Below are 17,365 nucleotides of genomic sequence, written 5' to 3' on the forward strand. Positions count from 1 at the left end.
CTTTATCGTAATTTCCATGGCAAGTGCTCGTCTGAGCTCCAATCTCTCGTTCCCTCTCGCCAGTCTTTCACGAGAAACACCCGCCTGCCTGAAACTACTGTCAATAATTTTCCCTACTCTTTATCCGTGCCTAAATCTAAACATAGATTCCATGAGCAGAGCTTCTTTCTCAGAAGTGCACGATTGTGGAACTCTCTTCCGCTCGCCTGTTTCCCACCTGACTACAACGTGGATGTCTTCAAATCGAACATAAACAAATTCCTGACAAACCGCCCCTTTAAGTAAGACACTCTATCAAATATCCAATACTAATGATTATTACAATACTATCTCATTGATTACTGTACATGCAATAACCCTTATCCCTACGTGGCCTCCAGGCCTTGATAAGTGGTGAACCCATGTAAAAAAGGGAGGTAAATATCATTAATAGCCATCCTGCAAAAGTAATTGTAAACATACCCAACTCCGATTTATACATTAGAAAGTTCCTATTCTGGGTAGATAATGTTACGCACTAACGCACATCAATTGTTCGCAAAATGTTGTAATGTTAGTAATAAAGTAGCAATGAGAAATATAAAAAGTACATTTTTTAATTAAGAAAATAAAAAAAAATGATTTAAAGGAGAAAAACAAAAAAGGTATTTGTAATGTGCATTTATTTCTTCAACGTGCAACGTACGTAATAAATGCATTTTATCATGAAAAATCGGTTCTCTTGAAAAATTGGTGAAGAGTCAGTCGTTATTCGTTTATCTGGTATGATTTAGCCCGGAGGCTACTAATCACAAAGTTTACAGGTATGAATACACGTGTTCCTGACAGAATACCCAAACTTCGTTTCACATTTATTTTTGAATTTGGCACACATCTTCCTGTCCTTTTTCTTACATTGAGCTAGAATGAGAAAAAGAAATGTTTACAGAATATATTAGAGGATGATTGATAATGTGTAATATTAAAATTATTTGGAATTGTATTGTTATATTGAATGTTTTCTGCAGATATAACCTCTAATCTTTTTCAGGTGCCTATTGTAGACCTAGGAAATCTTTACGCCTGACTGGATAATCTGTACGAAATTTCGAACGGAGTGTTTTATTTAATCCACGGACTTAGTATTCTATCGCTCAGTCATTCATGACCAGGTCAATAAAATTCGTAATAGTAGTAGAAGTTTTATCTGCTAGTAAATTGTTAAGTAGAACTGAATATATGTAATACCTAACCCTGGCCCTAACCCTAACCTTTAACCCTTATGTTACGTGTCTGGCATGCATGAGAAATATCATTCGAGATTTTATGAGAGTAACACACACACACACACAAACACACACACACACATATATATATATATACATACATACATATATATACATATATACAATATATATATACATATATATATATATATATCATAGACTGTTCGTTTGTCATTCTGTTCTACTCTTTAATTTTTTTCTTTAGAAACTACTTGGTGGAGCTGGCTAAAACTTAAACTGTGAATTGTTATGGTTAGTTGCAGCGAACAAATTCTATCTAGTCTATTGCAATTAGGCATTGATAGGGATTAGTCATCGCAGACTATTTAAAAAGTTTCATTGAAAGCTACTAAGCCTATCTGATAGTGATTATGTATGGACCTTACTTATTGAAAGTTGCAGCAAACAAGGTAATATGATATTTGTTTTATGCACAATTTACAGATAAAAAAAGTAATAAGGATTTGTCTGTAATGATAAAAATAACAGAAATATAACTATATTCAACATCTAAGTTAATGAGCAATGACGGTTTCACGTTGGTAACTGCTAACAGGTCCAATATATATATATATATATATATATATATATGTGTGTGTGTGTGTGTGTGTGTGTGTGTGTGTGTGTGTGTGTGTGCGTGCGTGTGGGGGGTCTGTCTGTGTTTGTGTGTGTCTGTGTGTGTAAAAACCATTCATGGCATCCTTCTTTAAAGATATCTATACCTTACTATTACAATACTGTAATTTATCAATTAAAATATACTTGCATTGTTGAATGGTAAAAACCACGTGCAGATTGGATAGTAGAGTCCATCAATAAATACCTAGCAAAATCAGGAATTGTAGTTACGTACTCATGGACGTTCTAAGGGGCACACCAGGCTATTCTACAACTGATCATTCCCTCAAAATAATGTTCTTCAACGTTCAGAATTTATTTATTTACCATTGTGTGTCGTCCCTTATTTGAGCTCCCATTTAAATATCTTGGAAACCTTCCCGTTCCTTTACAAAAAAAATCATCATCTTGTAAAAAAAAAAGAACGTCTTTTAGATTTGAGGATGATTAGATTCTAGGAGATTCTGTCACAATACATAGATAACGCGTAGCTTTATTTTAGATATTCACTGTCTTTCCCTTATTTTTCATCCTCGTTAGTACACGATAACGATATTTCAATTTAAACGAATAGTTTCCCTCGTGGGTTTGCTTGCTTTAATCGCTATATGTATGTATGTATGTATGTATATATGTATGTATGTATGTATGTATGTATGTATGTATGTACGCATGCATGTACGTGTGCGGGAGTTGTTTGCAAGTTTGAGGTGGATCGAACCAAATATGAGCGGCTGAAGTGCGATATCCCGAAAGGGATAGTGAAAGGAGACGTGGATGGGAGGGGGGGCAAATTGGTCTGGAGTGTGAGGTGTGCAGAAGAATATGTTTTAGCAGAGCTGGGCTGATGTGACACCAGTCTACTCATCGGCTCAGCGGGCCACAAAGCAGTCTTGAGTTGCCAGAGTTAACCTGTGTCAACTGCGGGCGGATGTATAAAACGACAGGGGGTTTGAAACGGCATTTGATTCTGCATAGAAAAGAACAGCAAGAACGTGCTGCTAGTGGTGCACATGTCTGTACAATGTTTGCTAAGGAATGCCAGAGTTTAGCAAGGCTTAAAAGCCACATTCGTGCAGCCCATCACTGAATGTTTTCGTGTTTCTATATACCTTTTTTCTTTTTTTTGTGTTATATCGAGTGATGGTAATGTTCGAAAGCGAATTTTCTGCCATCATGTATGTATGTATATAAAATATTAGGTTGACGCCAAAGTGCTTGCGGAATTGTATTTGGATTTCAAACAATGTATTTTCAATTAGTTTTCGTTATAATGCTTTTACTTTATATATCATTTTCGATGGAATTTTTCGCTCCATCTAATAGTATAAATTATAATCGTTTTAACAAAATTATATTATATTTTTCCATACGTTGAATATAACATGAAAAAAAAACAAATTCGCACAATTATTTTATTTCAATCCAAGCTAAAGCGTAAAGCTGCTAAACAGCTCGTGATATCAAAGAACTGATTGTCCCTTGAATCTCTACTCAATGCACAGCACAATGGTCGTTTAAGAAATTTCATACGCTATCAAAAACGCCTTCAGTGACTTCATCGCAATCAAAACGAAAAGTTTTTAAGTTACCGGCGTAAGTACACTTTTTGGCGTGTGTAGATTCTGATGTGGCTTATTTCGATCCGAAGGTTTTGGTTGATCCAAGATATCTTTATCTGAATTTAAAAATTAAAAACCGCAAGAACATTCTCGTCAAACTATGTATAGTTTAAGTAAGCATTGAATATTTTACAGTACGACATTTAAATATAGTAATTAAAAAATGATAATTTAAGAAATACGGGTTAAATGTCTAATGAATCTAACTAAATTGAAAATATCGCAGACCTCAGCCCATATTCCACTAGAAAATCTACAATCATACAAGACTGGTGACACATCAGCCCAGCTCTGCTATATATCGGTGGGAGAAAAAACTTCAATTTGTTTAATAGACAACGGGAATCAGACACGCACACGCACTCAAACACACACAGATATATATATATATATATATATATATATATTACAAGTATATTAATTATATATATATTGATTTTTTTAAGTATTATATATATATACATATACATATACATACATATATATATATATATATATATATCCCCTAAACTTCTGGTTTGCGTAGAGAGGAGACTTAAACCTGCTACTATAGTTTCAAATGATCTGAAATGACAGGCTGAGACATGATTCTAAATATTTCTCATATTTTATATGCCCTCTCTTTATCAATAGGGTACGATTATGAATATATTCAGTATAAATAATCTTTATACACTGTGCAATTTACTTTATCTATGAAAATCAAAGAGGGGAGATATGACATATGAGAAATATTTGGAATCAAGTCTCCATTTGCTGTTATTTTAGATCATTTGAAATTATATCAGCGATCTTATGTCTCCCCTCCATCAAGGCCAGATGTTTGGGATAAATATTTGATATTTTGTAATTCATATGCCAAATTAGGGAAACAAATAACTATTGTTGGTATAATAAATGGTTTTGATGGGTATATTGGTAAAAGTTCATTATCTCTCCATTCAAAAACAATCCTTTAAAATTACCACGATTGTAGCATTTCGATGATGCTGAAAACGAAAAAACTGTTCGAATCTCAGAAAATGAGTAGTTTCAGTGATATGAATAAATTATAGTTTAAAATAAACACTCACTTTTTAGCAAAAAGGCCATAAAATGTGTGCTTATTTTACGTAAAATTAATATGGAAAAGTGATACCTCAATTTTTGAAACAATGACGTGCGACTTTAACGGTAAATTTCGCATAGCCCATTACACAATATTGGTCATTATCTTTTCAATAAACCTTCATTTATTAAATTCTGATCAATAGTCGCCGAGATTTCTTACTAATAAGATTACCAGTGGAATATACACTGCTTTAAAGACCACTTAAAAATATCTTTAAAAAACATTTTTAAGGATCAATTTAAAACTCTTCCGACTTAAGGTTACCATACTACAATCCAGAAGGTTATGGAAACAAAAACTACATTCCAAAGATTTATTTTTTAAATTTACATTTGTATTAAATTAGGCTTTTTGCCCATGGTAAGAATTATATAAGCAAAGACAAAAAAGTCTATTTAATTGTACAAAAAGTCTATGAAAAGTGTATGAAAACATTCAACAATCAAACTTAATAAGAGTTCTGACTCCAATGCCTTTGATGACTTCAAAAATTCTTTGGGGCGCTAGACATAAGGGTTTCCATTAAGATGCGGGGAATCCTGCTGCAGTTTCTGAAGATGGGTTCATGAAGTTCATTTTTTGTTGAATATTGTTTGCCATTTCTATAAACCTCTCTTGTCATCCATCCACAAACATTTTCAATTGAGTTCAAATCCGGTGAGCATGCAGGATGTCCCAAGAGATTGACTCCATTTTTTTGTAGGAAGCATTATCCTGTTGGAAGAATCATCCATCCCCCACACAAACGATGGTCCTCCATCATCAAAGATGCTTTTTGTGGCATACTGATGTCTGATGACCATGGAGCTCCATTGTCCCTCTGTAAGAAAAGGCACCCCATACCATTACGGACCCTCCACCACTATGACGTGCGGAAAAAATTTCAAGGGGCAAGTTTTTGTCATGCCAATATCACCGGAAGCACTCAGGACCATCTAAATTAAATTTTTTTCTCATCAGAAAACAGGACTTTCTTCCAGTTCTCCACGTTCGAGGTTTGGTATTTACGACCAAATCTTAAGCGATAAACTTTGTGATGTGGAAGCAATCGAGGAATTTGCTTACGCTGTTTATTTACCATGCGTTTTTGTTATAAGTGTCATTTGATGGTTATTGGACTGCAATCAGCATCAGTAATTGTCTTAATTTGAGTAAAAGAAAGTCTTCTGCCATTCATAACAACCCGTCTGATTCTTCTACTCAATGAAGGAGAACATTTTTTTGAGGGGGGAGGACCAAAGAATTTTGCTTTTCTATAATTCTCAGTGCTCTTTAGAAAGTTGCAAATAACAATTTTACTGCGATTTACCTTAGTTGCTATCGCTCGCTGTGACAAACCTTGCTTATGGAATCCTAGAATTCGAGAGCGCTCAACTTCGGTTTGTTTTCTTGCTTTAGACATGGTAACACATTTACACGGTGATTGCTAATCTCTCACCTAACTAAATACATAAGAATTATCATAAACCTAACAATTTATACCCTTGGTCTTATAATTTTGATCATGTGTAAAAAGCCTAATTTAATAAAAGTGCAAATTTTGAATAAACTTTTTGGTTGGAACCTTTTCATTTCCATAACCTTTTAGATTGTAGTATTAGTAATCTTACGTCGGTTGAGTTTAAAATCTATCCTAAAAAGAGGTTTCTTTTTAAAGATTTTTAAGTGGTCTAAAATTTTTGATCAGCCGTATATATATATATATATATATATATATATATATATATATACATATATATATATATATATAGGGATAAATATATACATATTTCCAAATTGAATATTTAAATGCTCATATCTCTTCTTCTATGGGACGTTACTTAATGAAAATTTGCAGATATTTCGAAAATTATAATAATATTATATGGTTAAATTTTATGACAATCGGTAAAAACCTATATGTTTAAAGCAATAGATTATGCCAAAATTTACTTACATTTGTATGTATAGTGTCTTAGCAGGACAGCTCTAGTAGTGTTGCTGCTTTTATCTTCCCTGTGTCGTTGTCACGCCACTAATATATATATATATATATATATATATATATATATATATATATATATAAGTTCACTCTTAAGTTTAATATTAAGTTCACTATGGAAAGTGAGAAGGACAATTCGCTTTCTCACTACGATTAATAGAAAGCCGACATTTACTGGCCTACATGTGAACTAGTAGTCTTTTGTACCAAAATCACGTCAGGTCGGCTTAATTAATACTTTGGTACATAGAGCCCTCATGATTTTTTCACCTAACAGATTAGACGCCGAACTCGATAAGATCAGGGAAATATTCATTAATAATGGTTATCCTGTTGACTTTATTGATGACTGTATTTTCAAAAAGGTTGCGGATTTTAAATCCCCTAAAAGGTTTGGACCCTTGAAATGCCCGTTTATTTAAAATTACCGTGGATTGGCGAAAAGAGTAACAGACTTTCCAAACAGATTCGCAGAAGTATTTATGACTGCTTTTATTCTGTGTCCTTGCCTTTGATATATAGTACGAGACATGTTTCCGTCTTTTCGCAAGGATAGTTTGCCTTACATCCAAAATAGCAATATTGTATATCAATTCAAATGCCAGTGTGATGCTGGTTATGTTGGGCGAACGTCCTTGCATCTTTTGACTCGTATAAACCAGCATGTTCTATCGAAGATCAGACAAGGGAGGATAGGGTCTAGTGGTCTCCCTCCTTCTGCAGCCTTGGACTCTGCTATTGGCCAGCATTTGGTTGAAAAACCGTGCTGTGCCGATAGATATAAAATAGAATGGTTCGAGGTGCTACATAGAGCGGACTCCAGAAACCATTTAAAGATTTTTTGAGTCGACCTTCTTTGTGCCGGCAAAAGAAAACATCAAACGCATTGTTACTCTTTGGGGAACATTGAATCTTTTCTCCCGTTTTTCCCTCGTTGTGCCAATATTTTAATCGTTTTTAAACGTTAATAAATTTATTTTAGTGTCCCCATACTTTTGGCACATTCTATAAGTTCCCCATTAGAACTCTTTATTTTCGACATAATATTATTTTGTACGCTATCGATTTTCTCCTGATGAGATGATAGCCGAAAGAGCTCTTGAGAGACTTCCGCCTATTTTATTCAACACTATATATATATATATATATATATATATATATATATATATATATATATATATATATACAGGGTGGGCCAAAATAATGGTTCTATCTTTAAATTTGAATAACTTCCACAAAATAAAAGTTAAACTCACCAAACTTTATGTGTGTGTAGACTGACCCTTCCGAGATTTTATTGAAATAAACAAAACAAATTTTGGCCGAAAAACACTTCTTAAAACTTACATGAATTTATGAATTTTTAAAAATAGGACCATTATTTTGGCCCACCCTGTATATATATATATATATATATATATATATATATATATGTGTGTGTGTGTGTGTGTGTGTGTGTGTGTGTTTGTATACAAGAAAAATATCGACTATAGAAAAAGTATATTCTGCTGCATATAGATTTAATTATCAATTTAGCGCGGAAGATGCATTAAATGAAGTAGGTGGTATTAATATTTCTTTCGAATTCATCAATCTATATGCACGAGTATGAAATTTTACATTGCCAATATATTTTTCTAAGCTCCACCTCGAATGTTCATTTTTTTATAATCTCGATAAGCTTCCATTAAAAACATTCAATACTTCTTTTATCCCCTTATCTATATACATATATATTTGTGTGTGTATTTCTATTTATGTTTTGTGGGCCTGTGTGTGTATATATTTCTATCATGATAATTGTCAATGCTTATATGAATGTATTTATTAAGACTTTGCGTCTGTCTGTATTCTGTTACACGTGGATATATACTCAATTACTTTGGGATCAATAACTTACGCGTGTCGCACAGATCTCCCTCGATACGTCCTCTGCATTTGCATTCACATTTTTTGAGATTTAGTTTCCCACCATGCATGCACACCTTACCATTGCAATCTGTAGAAAAAAAAAGTATATTAGTCACAGTTGAGTGAATGGATTTCATACACATATTTCACGCGGCATTTCCGAATCGCGTGTCATTAACGAAAACCACTTTTACATGCGTCCATTGCATGTAGCGTGTCTAAATGAAAGTGATTTCTTAACTTTAACCCTTTTAAATCTATGGAAATATATAGGTAAATCTAAAAACGATTAAATATAAACGTGATATACAGACGATAGTGCTATTTTGGACTTAGGTGAAGGGGTCTGAGAGATGGATATATGACACTATGAACACTCTGTTGCGTATTTAAAAAAGAAACGTCTATAAGTGATTGGGTGTAAGAATGCTATTTCTGACACACTAACATCATGTTTACTTTAAAATTCATGACTCAAAGAAACTAAGGGAGATTTACTTATATATGTCAATAAAAAATGATACTATGCGATCAATGATAAAGAATATTTAAAGAACGCAATACCTTCTGTATAATAACTCGAATAGTAATTACTAACAGCACCTATGGAAATTCCACGGTAGTTGAAAACATCATCGTATAAGCAAACAATAGAATGTCCCTCTATAGAATAATCAGTTAATATTACTTCAGATCAGACTGTGAATTAAAAAGTAAGTATGTATCTAGTAATATATGGAGAATTGCTTGAGATATATAATTAAAATAAATAGCACTATAATAAGACATCACTTTTTTCTAGAGGTTATAATTTAATCAAAGTGACTTGTAAATGAGTTAGTAATAGCTATGTCACGATCTTTTCTTGATAAACTGATAATTTGCAATGTACGTAATAAGATTTTATAAAAACATGTTACGTGGCAACTTTTGCAATTTGTTCATCGCGGTAAGAAAACGAAATGAATCAGTAAAGAGTGCGACTATAGGGATTTGGTTTAAAAAAGTGAAAGTGTATGGTGGCAGATGTTAGCATATCATATGGCAACACTTGCATAATATATATATATATATATATATGTGTGTGTATATATATATATATTATAAATATCGTTAATTAATAATTAAATTCAATGTCTGAATTTGTTAGATGAAATAAAGTTACTTTTAACTCGCAGATATCTCCAGCCATTTCCGAGACTTATTTCTTATAGCCCACCTCGCTTACAAATATATATGAAATAAAGTGATGTTTAGATTGAAAACTGCAGTAGCCACTGCAGAGACTTAATCATGCACTAAACTTTAAGAAATATTCACGTGACTGACTTATAATACTTTTTCAGTTCAGCCATCTGCTTTCACATAACACGAGGAGAGAAAAAGCAACTTGCACAGTAGTCTTCCCGAGAAATAAAGTACTTCTACAGTATTCTGCATACGTAGGAAAACTATGAAAAAGTCATACTACTCGATGATTTGATGTGATTTTAGGTTTTATAAACTTTTATGCACATCACAGAAAGATGTTTGTGCTTTTTTTTTTATCTGAGTAATATACTATAAAATACGTCATTTTGGGGTCAATTACTTTACAAGTGCATCATCTCTTCTCTTCTCTCTATAAATAAAATGAACTCATTTTTTCCGTCTGATTTTGACATTAATAGGATTAAAAATCAAGATATTTCATGCAAATATAATATGCACAAACGGCAGAACAATATCTAAGGTGTGTTATAGGTTTATTATTTCTCAAATTCCTCGATAATCTTAGATTTCTATACTTTCTCTGCTGAGAAGTCACGGCCAAAATCGGTTAAGATCAATGGAAGTGGTAAAATATTTTCTCTCTAATAAATTCCTCCTCCCCCTGCCACCACTTAACACCGTTTGGGGATCGTTCACAAGGAACAGTTGAGAAGATAACACCGGTTTGGCTTCGTAGTTCTTTCATGTGAAGTTATTTAAAATCACTAAACTAAGCTGCAGTGCTCAGTGGCGTAGTGGTTAGCGTGCTGGACAATTCACATTATAGTTTCACGTTTGCGCCGACCTATCGTAGTCGTTTTTTTTTTGTTTTCTTTTCCTAAACAACTGGAATGGACTTTTCTTGGTGGCCGAACTGTTAACTTTGCAGATGTTTTTTTTTTTTCACACTTTATTTCCTACTTTTACTCATGACTCCGGGTTTGATCCTTCCTACTTACCTACCATAACATTTTTTAAAACTCCCCCCCTCCCGGAAACAAACACTCGGGCAACGCTGGGTACCCCCGCTAGTTTAAAAATAAAACTACTCTAATTTCAAATATATTTTTAAATGATGCAATTCTCTATCTATATAAGAGCCAAATATGTTCAAAGATGGAGTACTGCTGCCACATCTGGGCGGGAGCTGCTAAAAACAGCCTATCCTGCCTTGACAGAGTACAAAATCGACTTCCTGGCTTGGTGGGGGATGCCCTTCTCTCTACCCTGCAACCTCTTTCAAATGGAGTAGACGTAGCGAGCATGTCTTTGTTCTATCGTTATTTCCATGGCAAGTGCTCGTCTGAGCTCCATTCTCTGGTCCCCCTCGCCAATCTTTTACAAAAAACACCCGACTAGCTGAAACCACCGTCAATAATTTTCCCCACTCCTTATCTGTGCCTAAATCAAAACGTAGATTCCATGAACAAAGCTTCTTTCTTAGAACTGCACGCCTGTGGAATTCTGTTCCGCTTGCCTGTTTCCCTCCCGACTTGAACCTGGATGTCTTCAAGTCCAACACAAACATATTCCTGATGAACCGCCCCCCTAAGTAATGACACCTTATCAATTCTCTAATACTACACTCTCCCATTGATTACTGTACACACAATAACCCTTATCCCCGAGTGGCCATTGGGTCTTGATGAGTGGTGAACTCCATGTAAAAAAACAAACAAAAAACATAACGGCTAAGAGTTTGTTTTTTCATATAGGTACTATACTGTAGAAGCGCCTAATTTATTAATTAAATATTATACTACTCGATTATTTGGCGTGGTTTCCAGTATTAATCACTTTCATGTACGTCACAGGTAAGATTTTTTTTTGTTTCATATGAATACTATACTGTATAAGTACTTATTCCTTGAGTCGATTACTATACAAGTACCTTATTTCCCATTTACTTATGAAACTCTTCGATAAGTTTTGTAATTTTCTGTTCAAACTTTTCCGTGTGTTTCGGCTTAGAGTATTCTGTTTTTCATATGGATGCAATACTGTAGAAGCACCTTATTTATTATTTAAAAGTTATATTATCCGATGATTTTACATTGGTTTTGGTTTTAATAGCTTTTATGTAAGTCACAAGTAAGATGTTCTTTTCGTTACGGCTACGAGTTTTTACATAGGTACCGATATAACATGTTAACTATTACTACGAGTTTTTACATAGGTACCGATATGACATGTTAATGTAACACACTTTTGACATGACACAAGTGCCTGGGAAAAGTCATTTTTGATTAATTATGAGAAATATATCTTGTCTTTAAACTAGTTTATTTAAGGGAACGTTGATATAAAATGACCTGGAAAAGTCATTTTAAAAAAGGTTTCTGATTAATTACAAAAATGCCTTGGAAAACACACTAATGATTAAAAAAAAAAGTAGTTAAAAAACAAATCATATTTATTAGGGCTTTCCTAACCAGCGACGCCATTTTTATTTTGTTTTAATACTCTATTTGAAATATTCCACTTTCGTTTTACGGGATGTTAGGATGAAAATCGTCCAAGCAAATTAGCGTAATTGTATGCAAATTATGATAATGATAAAAGTGAGTATAATGAGACATATATGCTATTAAAAGAAATTACGTACGTCTTAAAATATATGTCAGAATTTATAAAATTTTGAAATAACTTAACGTACATTTAAAGTAGTAAGAGATTTTACCAAAGAGAAAACGGAGTGTGAGTTCCGTTATAGAAACGATGATTTAATTTGAATAAAATAGAATACACACCAATTGCACTTGTCTCTCAGTGGTGGTATTTATACATGTTGGGAACTGTGCTTTAGCGACACTAGATTAACGTCAGAAATGTGGATTCCGTTATAGAAGCGTTGGTTTAATTTGAATAAAATAAAATGAACACTACTATAACGCAACACTTGATTGGCCTTTGGTCAAGATCAAAGTGTAGCATCTGTTCTTCAGATGCTGCACTTCCATTTCTTGTTCTCTTTCGGTGGAGGATCAGTCCTTCACGACTGAGACAATTTTTTTATTTTTGTACCTTTTCTCCACGTTAAAAAACGACCCTGGTGTCTAACTCTGTCCCGTGGGGAGGCATAGTAAATAGGTACTATAACGGAACACAGACTCCTGATGTCAATCTTGCGTCGTCAAAGCACTGTTCCCCATATTTTAAAATACAACCGCTGACAGGCAACGCGCGGGTCTTTATTACTAAATTTTCTTTCTCCAACTTTACAAGGTCCTGGATATGACCTTAAACTATATCCAGTGGTGAGGCCCCAGCTTGCGGGCTTTGGGGAGTGTTGAGCCACCCTTTAATTACCATTGCTCCAGATCAACTCCGACCCGAAGTGGTAGTACCTGTTAGGGTTCCAACTATGGGTTAAATAGAAACCGACTTGAAAACAACAAATGTATTCTATTAAAAAATTTTTCTTCAAAATCTTTGCATTCGGTATTAAATAACCCGAAAAGGGTTGATATGCCGTAAAACAAAAACAACAAACCAACCAACTTTACAACATGGCAAGAAAGGAAGAAGAAAAAAAGAAAGAAGCAAAATGCTGGGGATGAAGCTTGACACTGAAATATATTTAAATTATACATTTCAAGCAAAAATATTTGTTTATTTTCGTATAATTGCTTTGTAATTTGGCTTTCAAGCGCACTTGATGCGTATTTTATTTATTTACATTAAATCACCGCTTCACTTACGGAATTAATACTCCTGACGTTAATTTCGCGTCGCCAACGCACCGTTCTCGACATTTCAAAATACAACCGCTGAGAAACAACGGGCGGATCATTATTACTGACTTTCTTTCTCCAACTTTACAAAATAGAAAGAAGAAGAAGAAAAAAAGAAACAAACAAAATCCTGAGATGGAGTTAGATACCGAAATATTTTTAAATTCTAAATTTCAAGCAAGTAAAATATTTGTTTGTTTTCGTAAAATTAGTTTGTAATTTGGCTTTCAAGCGCAATTGATGCGCATTATATGTATATATATATATAAGCGAGATAAGACACTGATAGAAATTTAGATGAAAAATCCTGATAGATGTTACTTGAAGTAATGCTTTCAAGAAGATCCTAGCGAAAAAGGAAAAGCTCAATATTTAAGAATAGAGCAATATATAAGTTTCGTATAATTTTCTCCATATAATTATCCACACGACTCAAAAACTATTTTCAATAATTGTGCTGAAAAGCTAAATAGCGTTGATTCGCAGCTGAGCATTTTGCTAACTGCTTTTCATTTCCTCTGATGATATGAGCCATTGTTGAATATCCATTGATTAATGAAAGTAAAATAACCCCTTCTATATATTCCTTTGTCAAACAATAAATTCTTAAATCGAATATATGTCTCTATACTTCGTTTTTTTTCAGAATTTAAAATTGAACCACGAAACTTATATATATATATATATATATATATATATATATATATATATTTAAAGTGATGGTTGTGTAGTTCCAACGAGAGAAAAAATGTATATTTAAAAGAGTGTAGCCATCAACAATTGTGGTTTTTTTTAAAAGGTTTTCATCATATTTTTATTTTAAAATATTTTTATAACGCGTTTCGAGCTTAGGGTGTGCTCTCTTCAGATATTTTCGTAAAAAGTTTTTCTTTAAAATGGGAGTTTGTGGATATGCCTCCGCTGATATTAAATATGTTTTTCATAGTGGTGACTGGTGCGATGCGTGTGTTCAGTGTTTAGACATTCTGTCTCCAGCTGTAAGTGTTTCACTGTGACCGGTCAAAGTTAGTTTCAAAGAGTGTTTTTTAGTCCATATGGTGAAGGCTTTTATGGCTTCTTTAGGGTTCTTTTTTAAAAACTTTCTTTCCCCATGTATAGCATACACTCACACACAATCCCATACGCATACATATATATTCATGTACATGTACACATGCACACGCACACAGGCACACACACATACACACACGTACATACATAGAAATATGTGTAGGAGCATACATATATACACATATACATACCCACCTACACACTCACACACGTACTCGCATACATCCACCGCTAACAATTATTTTTATTTTTTTATTTTTATATATATATATATATATATATATATATACACTTTTTTTTTCCCTACCAAAATACGCATGTATATATGCGCTTAATCATTCAGACATACGTACACGTACCCACACACACACACAAGTAAGATGGAGAATAATAGGTAGAAGATATATATACACACACATACACGCACATACACACATATATGTACACACATATATGTATGTGCACATACACTCACAAACATCCACATACTATGTAGGCACATACACACACACATGCACACACACAGACATATGCAGGGGCTCACACATACGCGTATATCCATATTCACACGAACACATTTACCCACTCATACATGTGCATACATATGTATATATACATACATACACACACATACATACGGATGTGTATACACTCATCCACCCATATATATATGGGCACATGCACTCACAATCCCACACACACACACATATTCATACATCCCACCTTATGCATATATTGGTTGAAGTTTCCTTTCCAATCCATGCACATATGCATACATGGATTCGGTCACCCAAACATAAGTGCACGTATACATACAAACAAGATGTAGCATAGATAACAGATGATATATAATTACACACACACGCATACATAATCATATGTGTACACCCACGCACATACACGTATACACACGCGCGCACGCACACATACATACGTTTAATTTCTAGTTGTTTGTTTAGTTAAGAGAAATGGTACTGTACTGGGTATGGGCGCGCGCACCCGCGAAAGTTTTGGCTATAATGGCCTTCTATCCAAAGGGTTTGATGTCAGTAACTCCAGACAGTCATAAGTTAAATGTCTGGAGAAAGCTAAGCCGATATGTCAACTGATGAAGTGAAGCGCCTTGGTATTATGTGTCCAGATGAGCAGGGCAAACTGTTCTACCGGCGTGGAAGTAACCTTCTTGTAGTCTCCGATATACTTACTCGTCAAATTGTATATTCAGTGGTCGAGATACTGACTGGGCATTTCCCGGTGATTAACTGGTTACCTGCCGCCACGGATTTTGTAAAACGAAAGGCAAAGACTGTGAAAACTAGATAGAGTTAACGAAGTACAAGACCATCTTCTGGCACGGATAATCGAAGATATTTGTTTGAGGATATTTCAAGACGACTCAGAGAGAAGTAATTGGTGTATGGGTGGGCAACTGTACACTGTAGGTAGACGCTAGTTTCGTTGCCACCGGCGTGTCTGTGCAAGGCAATGATTCCGTGGTGAATGATGCACGCTAGCTCCCACTGGTGCATGAGGTTAAGTTGGCTGAGCTTCATGCTGTGCTGCTTGGTATCAACCTTGCATTGCGATAGAAAATCAAAACCATTCATTTACGAATGGACTCTGCATGTGTATATTTGTGGATAACTGACACATTGTCCGGACAAACGAGAGTGCGCACCAAAGTCGTCTCTTAAATGTAAATTAACCGTCGCTTCTCTACACTCAGAAAGTTGGCTTGGGAATATGCACTGAAGATTGATGCCGGACTCACGATAACCGAGCTGACCACTTTACACTGGTACCACAGCGATTGTTAAATGTAATACGTAAAATAAAAGAAGCCATAGAACATGTGTGTGCCGTAGCCGAAGAACACAACGTTCCTCAAGTACAAACAGTCAATCGATCCAGCGGACATCCTGAAGTGAAGAGGACGTTGTATTTTGTAAATTGTTTCAACTCAGTAATAACTTAAGCTGAGATACTGACAATGGTTGAGGATTGCAAAGAATGTAAACCCATAGATCCAGCCCCAGTGCATTCGAAGTAAGATAGGCTTGATGCAACGAAAAACTGGAGCAGGTTTGCTATGGATATATTCCAAATTGGGCACTCAAATATACCTAAAGTGTGTAGTTGTGGCCCTCGTCGTTTTACCATCTCGCAGAAGTTTTGCTAGTGTCATCAGGTAGATGGAAATAACGTTTTGAAAGGGGGTAGCCAATTGAGTTGCTTACCGACAATGGCGCAGCATTTTGTTGAAAGAGATTTGCTGAGTTAAAAGGGATGTCAGGTATGTACAAAAGATTTCGGAATTATCGAGAGGTCCCATCGCACAATAAAATACATTACGTCAAGAACACTTAGAGTAAGTGTACTGGCAAAACATTATGCCTAAGGAGGACAAGACGGCTACGACTGCACTTACGAGTATAATATGCGCTTGTGTCGATAAAATGGTGGTTCCTGCCAATGCAATTGCTTATCCGTACAAGGAGAGGGATTCTGTTTGGATATAGAATCCGTAGGACAAAAATGTACAACGCACTTCAGAAAGGGCATAATAGTGAAAATCAATAGCCAACAAATATTTTCAAATAATTGAAAAACCAGACCACATAAAAAATGTGTCCAAATCATTGCTCCATCGGCGACGACACTGCCTCATCAGATAATTGGAGACCTACTGCGAACGAGCAGATTTTAAAAGTTCCTCAAATGCACCCAAGGATCTTGTGCAGGAGGAGTTCAATGACGAAAGCACAACTTAATTAGTTTCTGAACGTGCCGTTAATTCAAAT

General features: G+C 34.6%; 1 protein-coding gene across 1 annotated transcript in view; it reads right to left on the minus strand.

The window, feature by feature from the left end:
- Positions 1 to 645: 645 nt before the first annotated feature.
- Positions 646 to 17,365, minus strand: part of LOC145294171 (allurin-like) — a 65,170-nt gene continuing 48,450 nt past the window's right edge. The window contains exons 7-8 of the mRNA XM_080141296.1: positions 8,498 to 8,596; positions 646 to 900 (exon numbers count right to left, since the gene is read on the minus strand). Of these exons, the coding sequence (XP_079997422.1) occupies positions 785 to 900; positions 8,498 to 8,596 (215 nt within the window). The 3' untranslated portion in view covers positions 646 to 784. The remainder of the gene's footprint in view (positions 901 to 8,497; positions 8,597 to 17,365) is intronic.

The sequence above is a fragment of the Euprymna scolopes genome, chromosome 1 (assembly GCF_053919585.1).
Source record: "Euprymna scolopes isolate OS-2025 chromosome 1, ASM5391958v1, whole genome shotgun sequence".
In the NCBI taxonomy this organism is placed as follows: Eukaryota; Metazoa; Mollusca; class Cephalopoda; order Sepiida; family Sepiolidae; genus Euprymna; species Euprymna scolopes.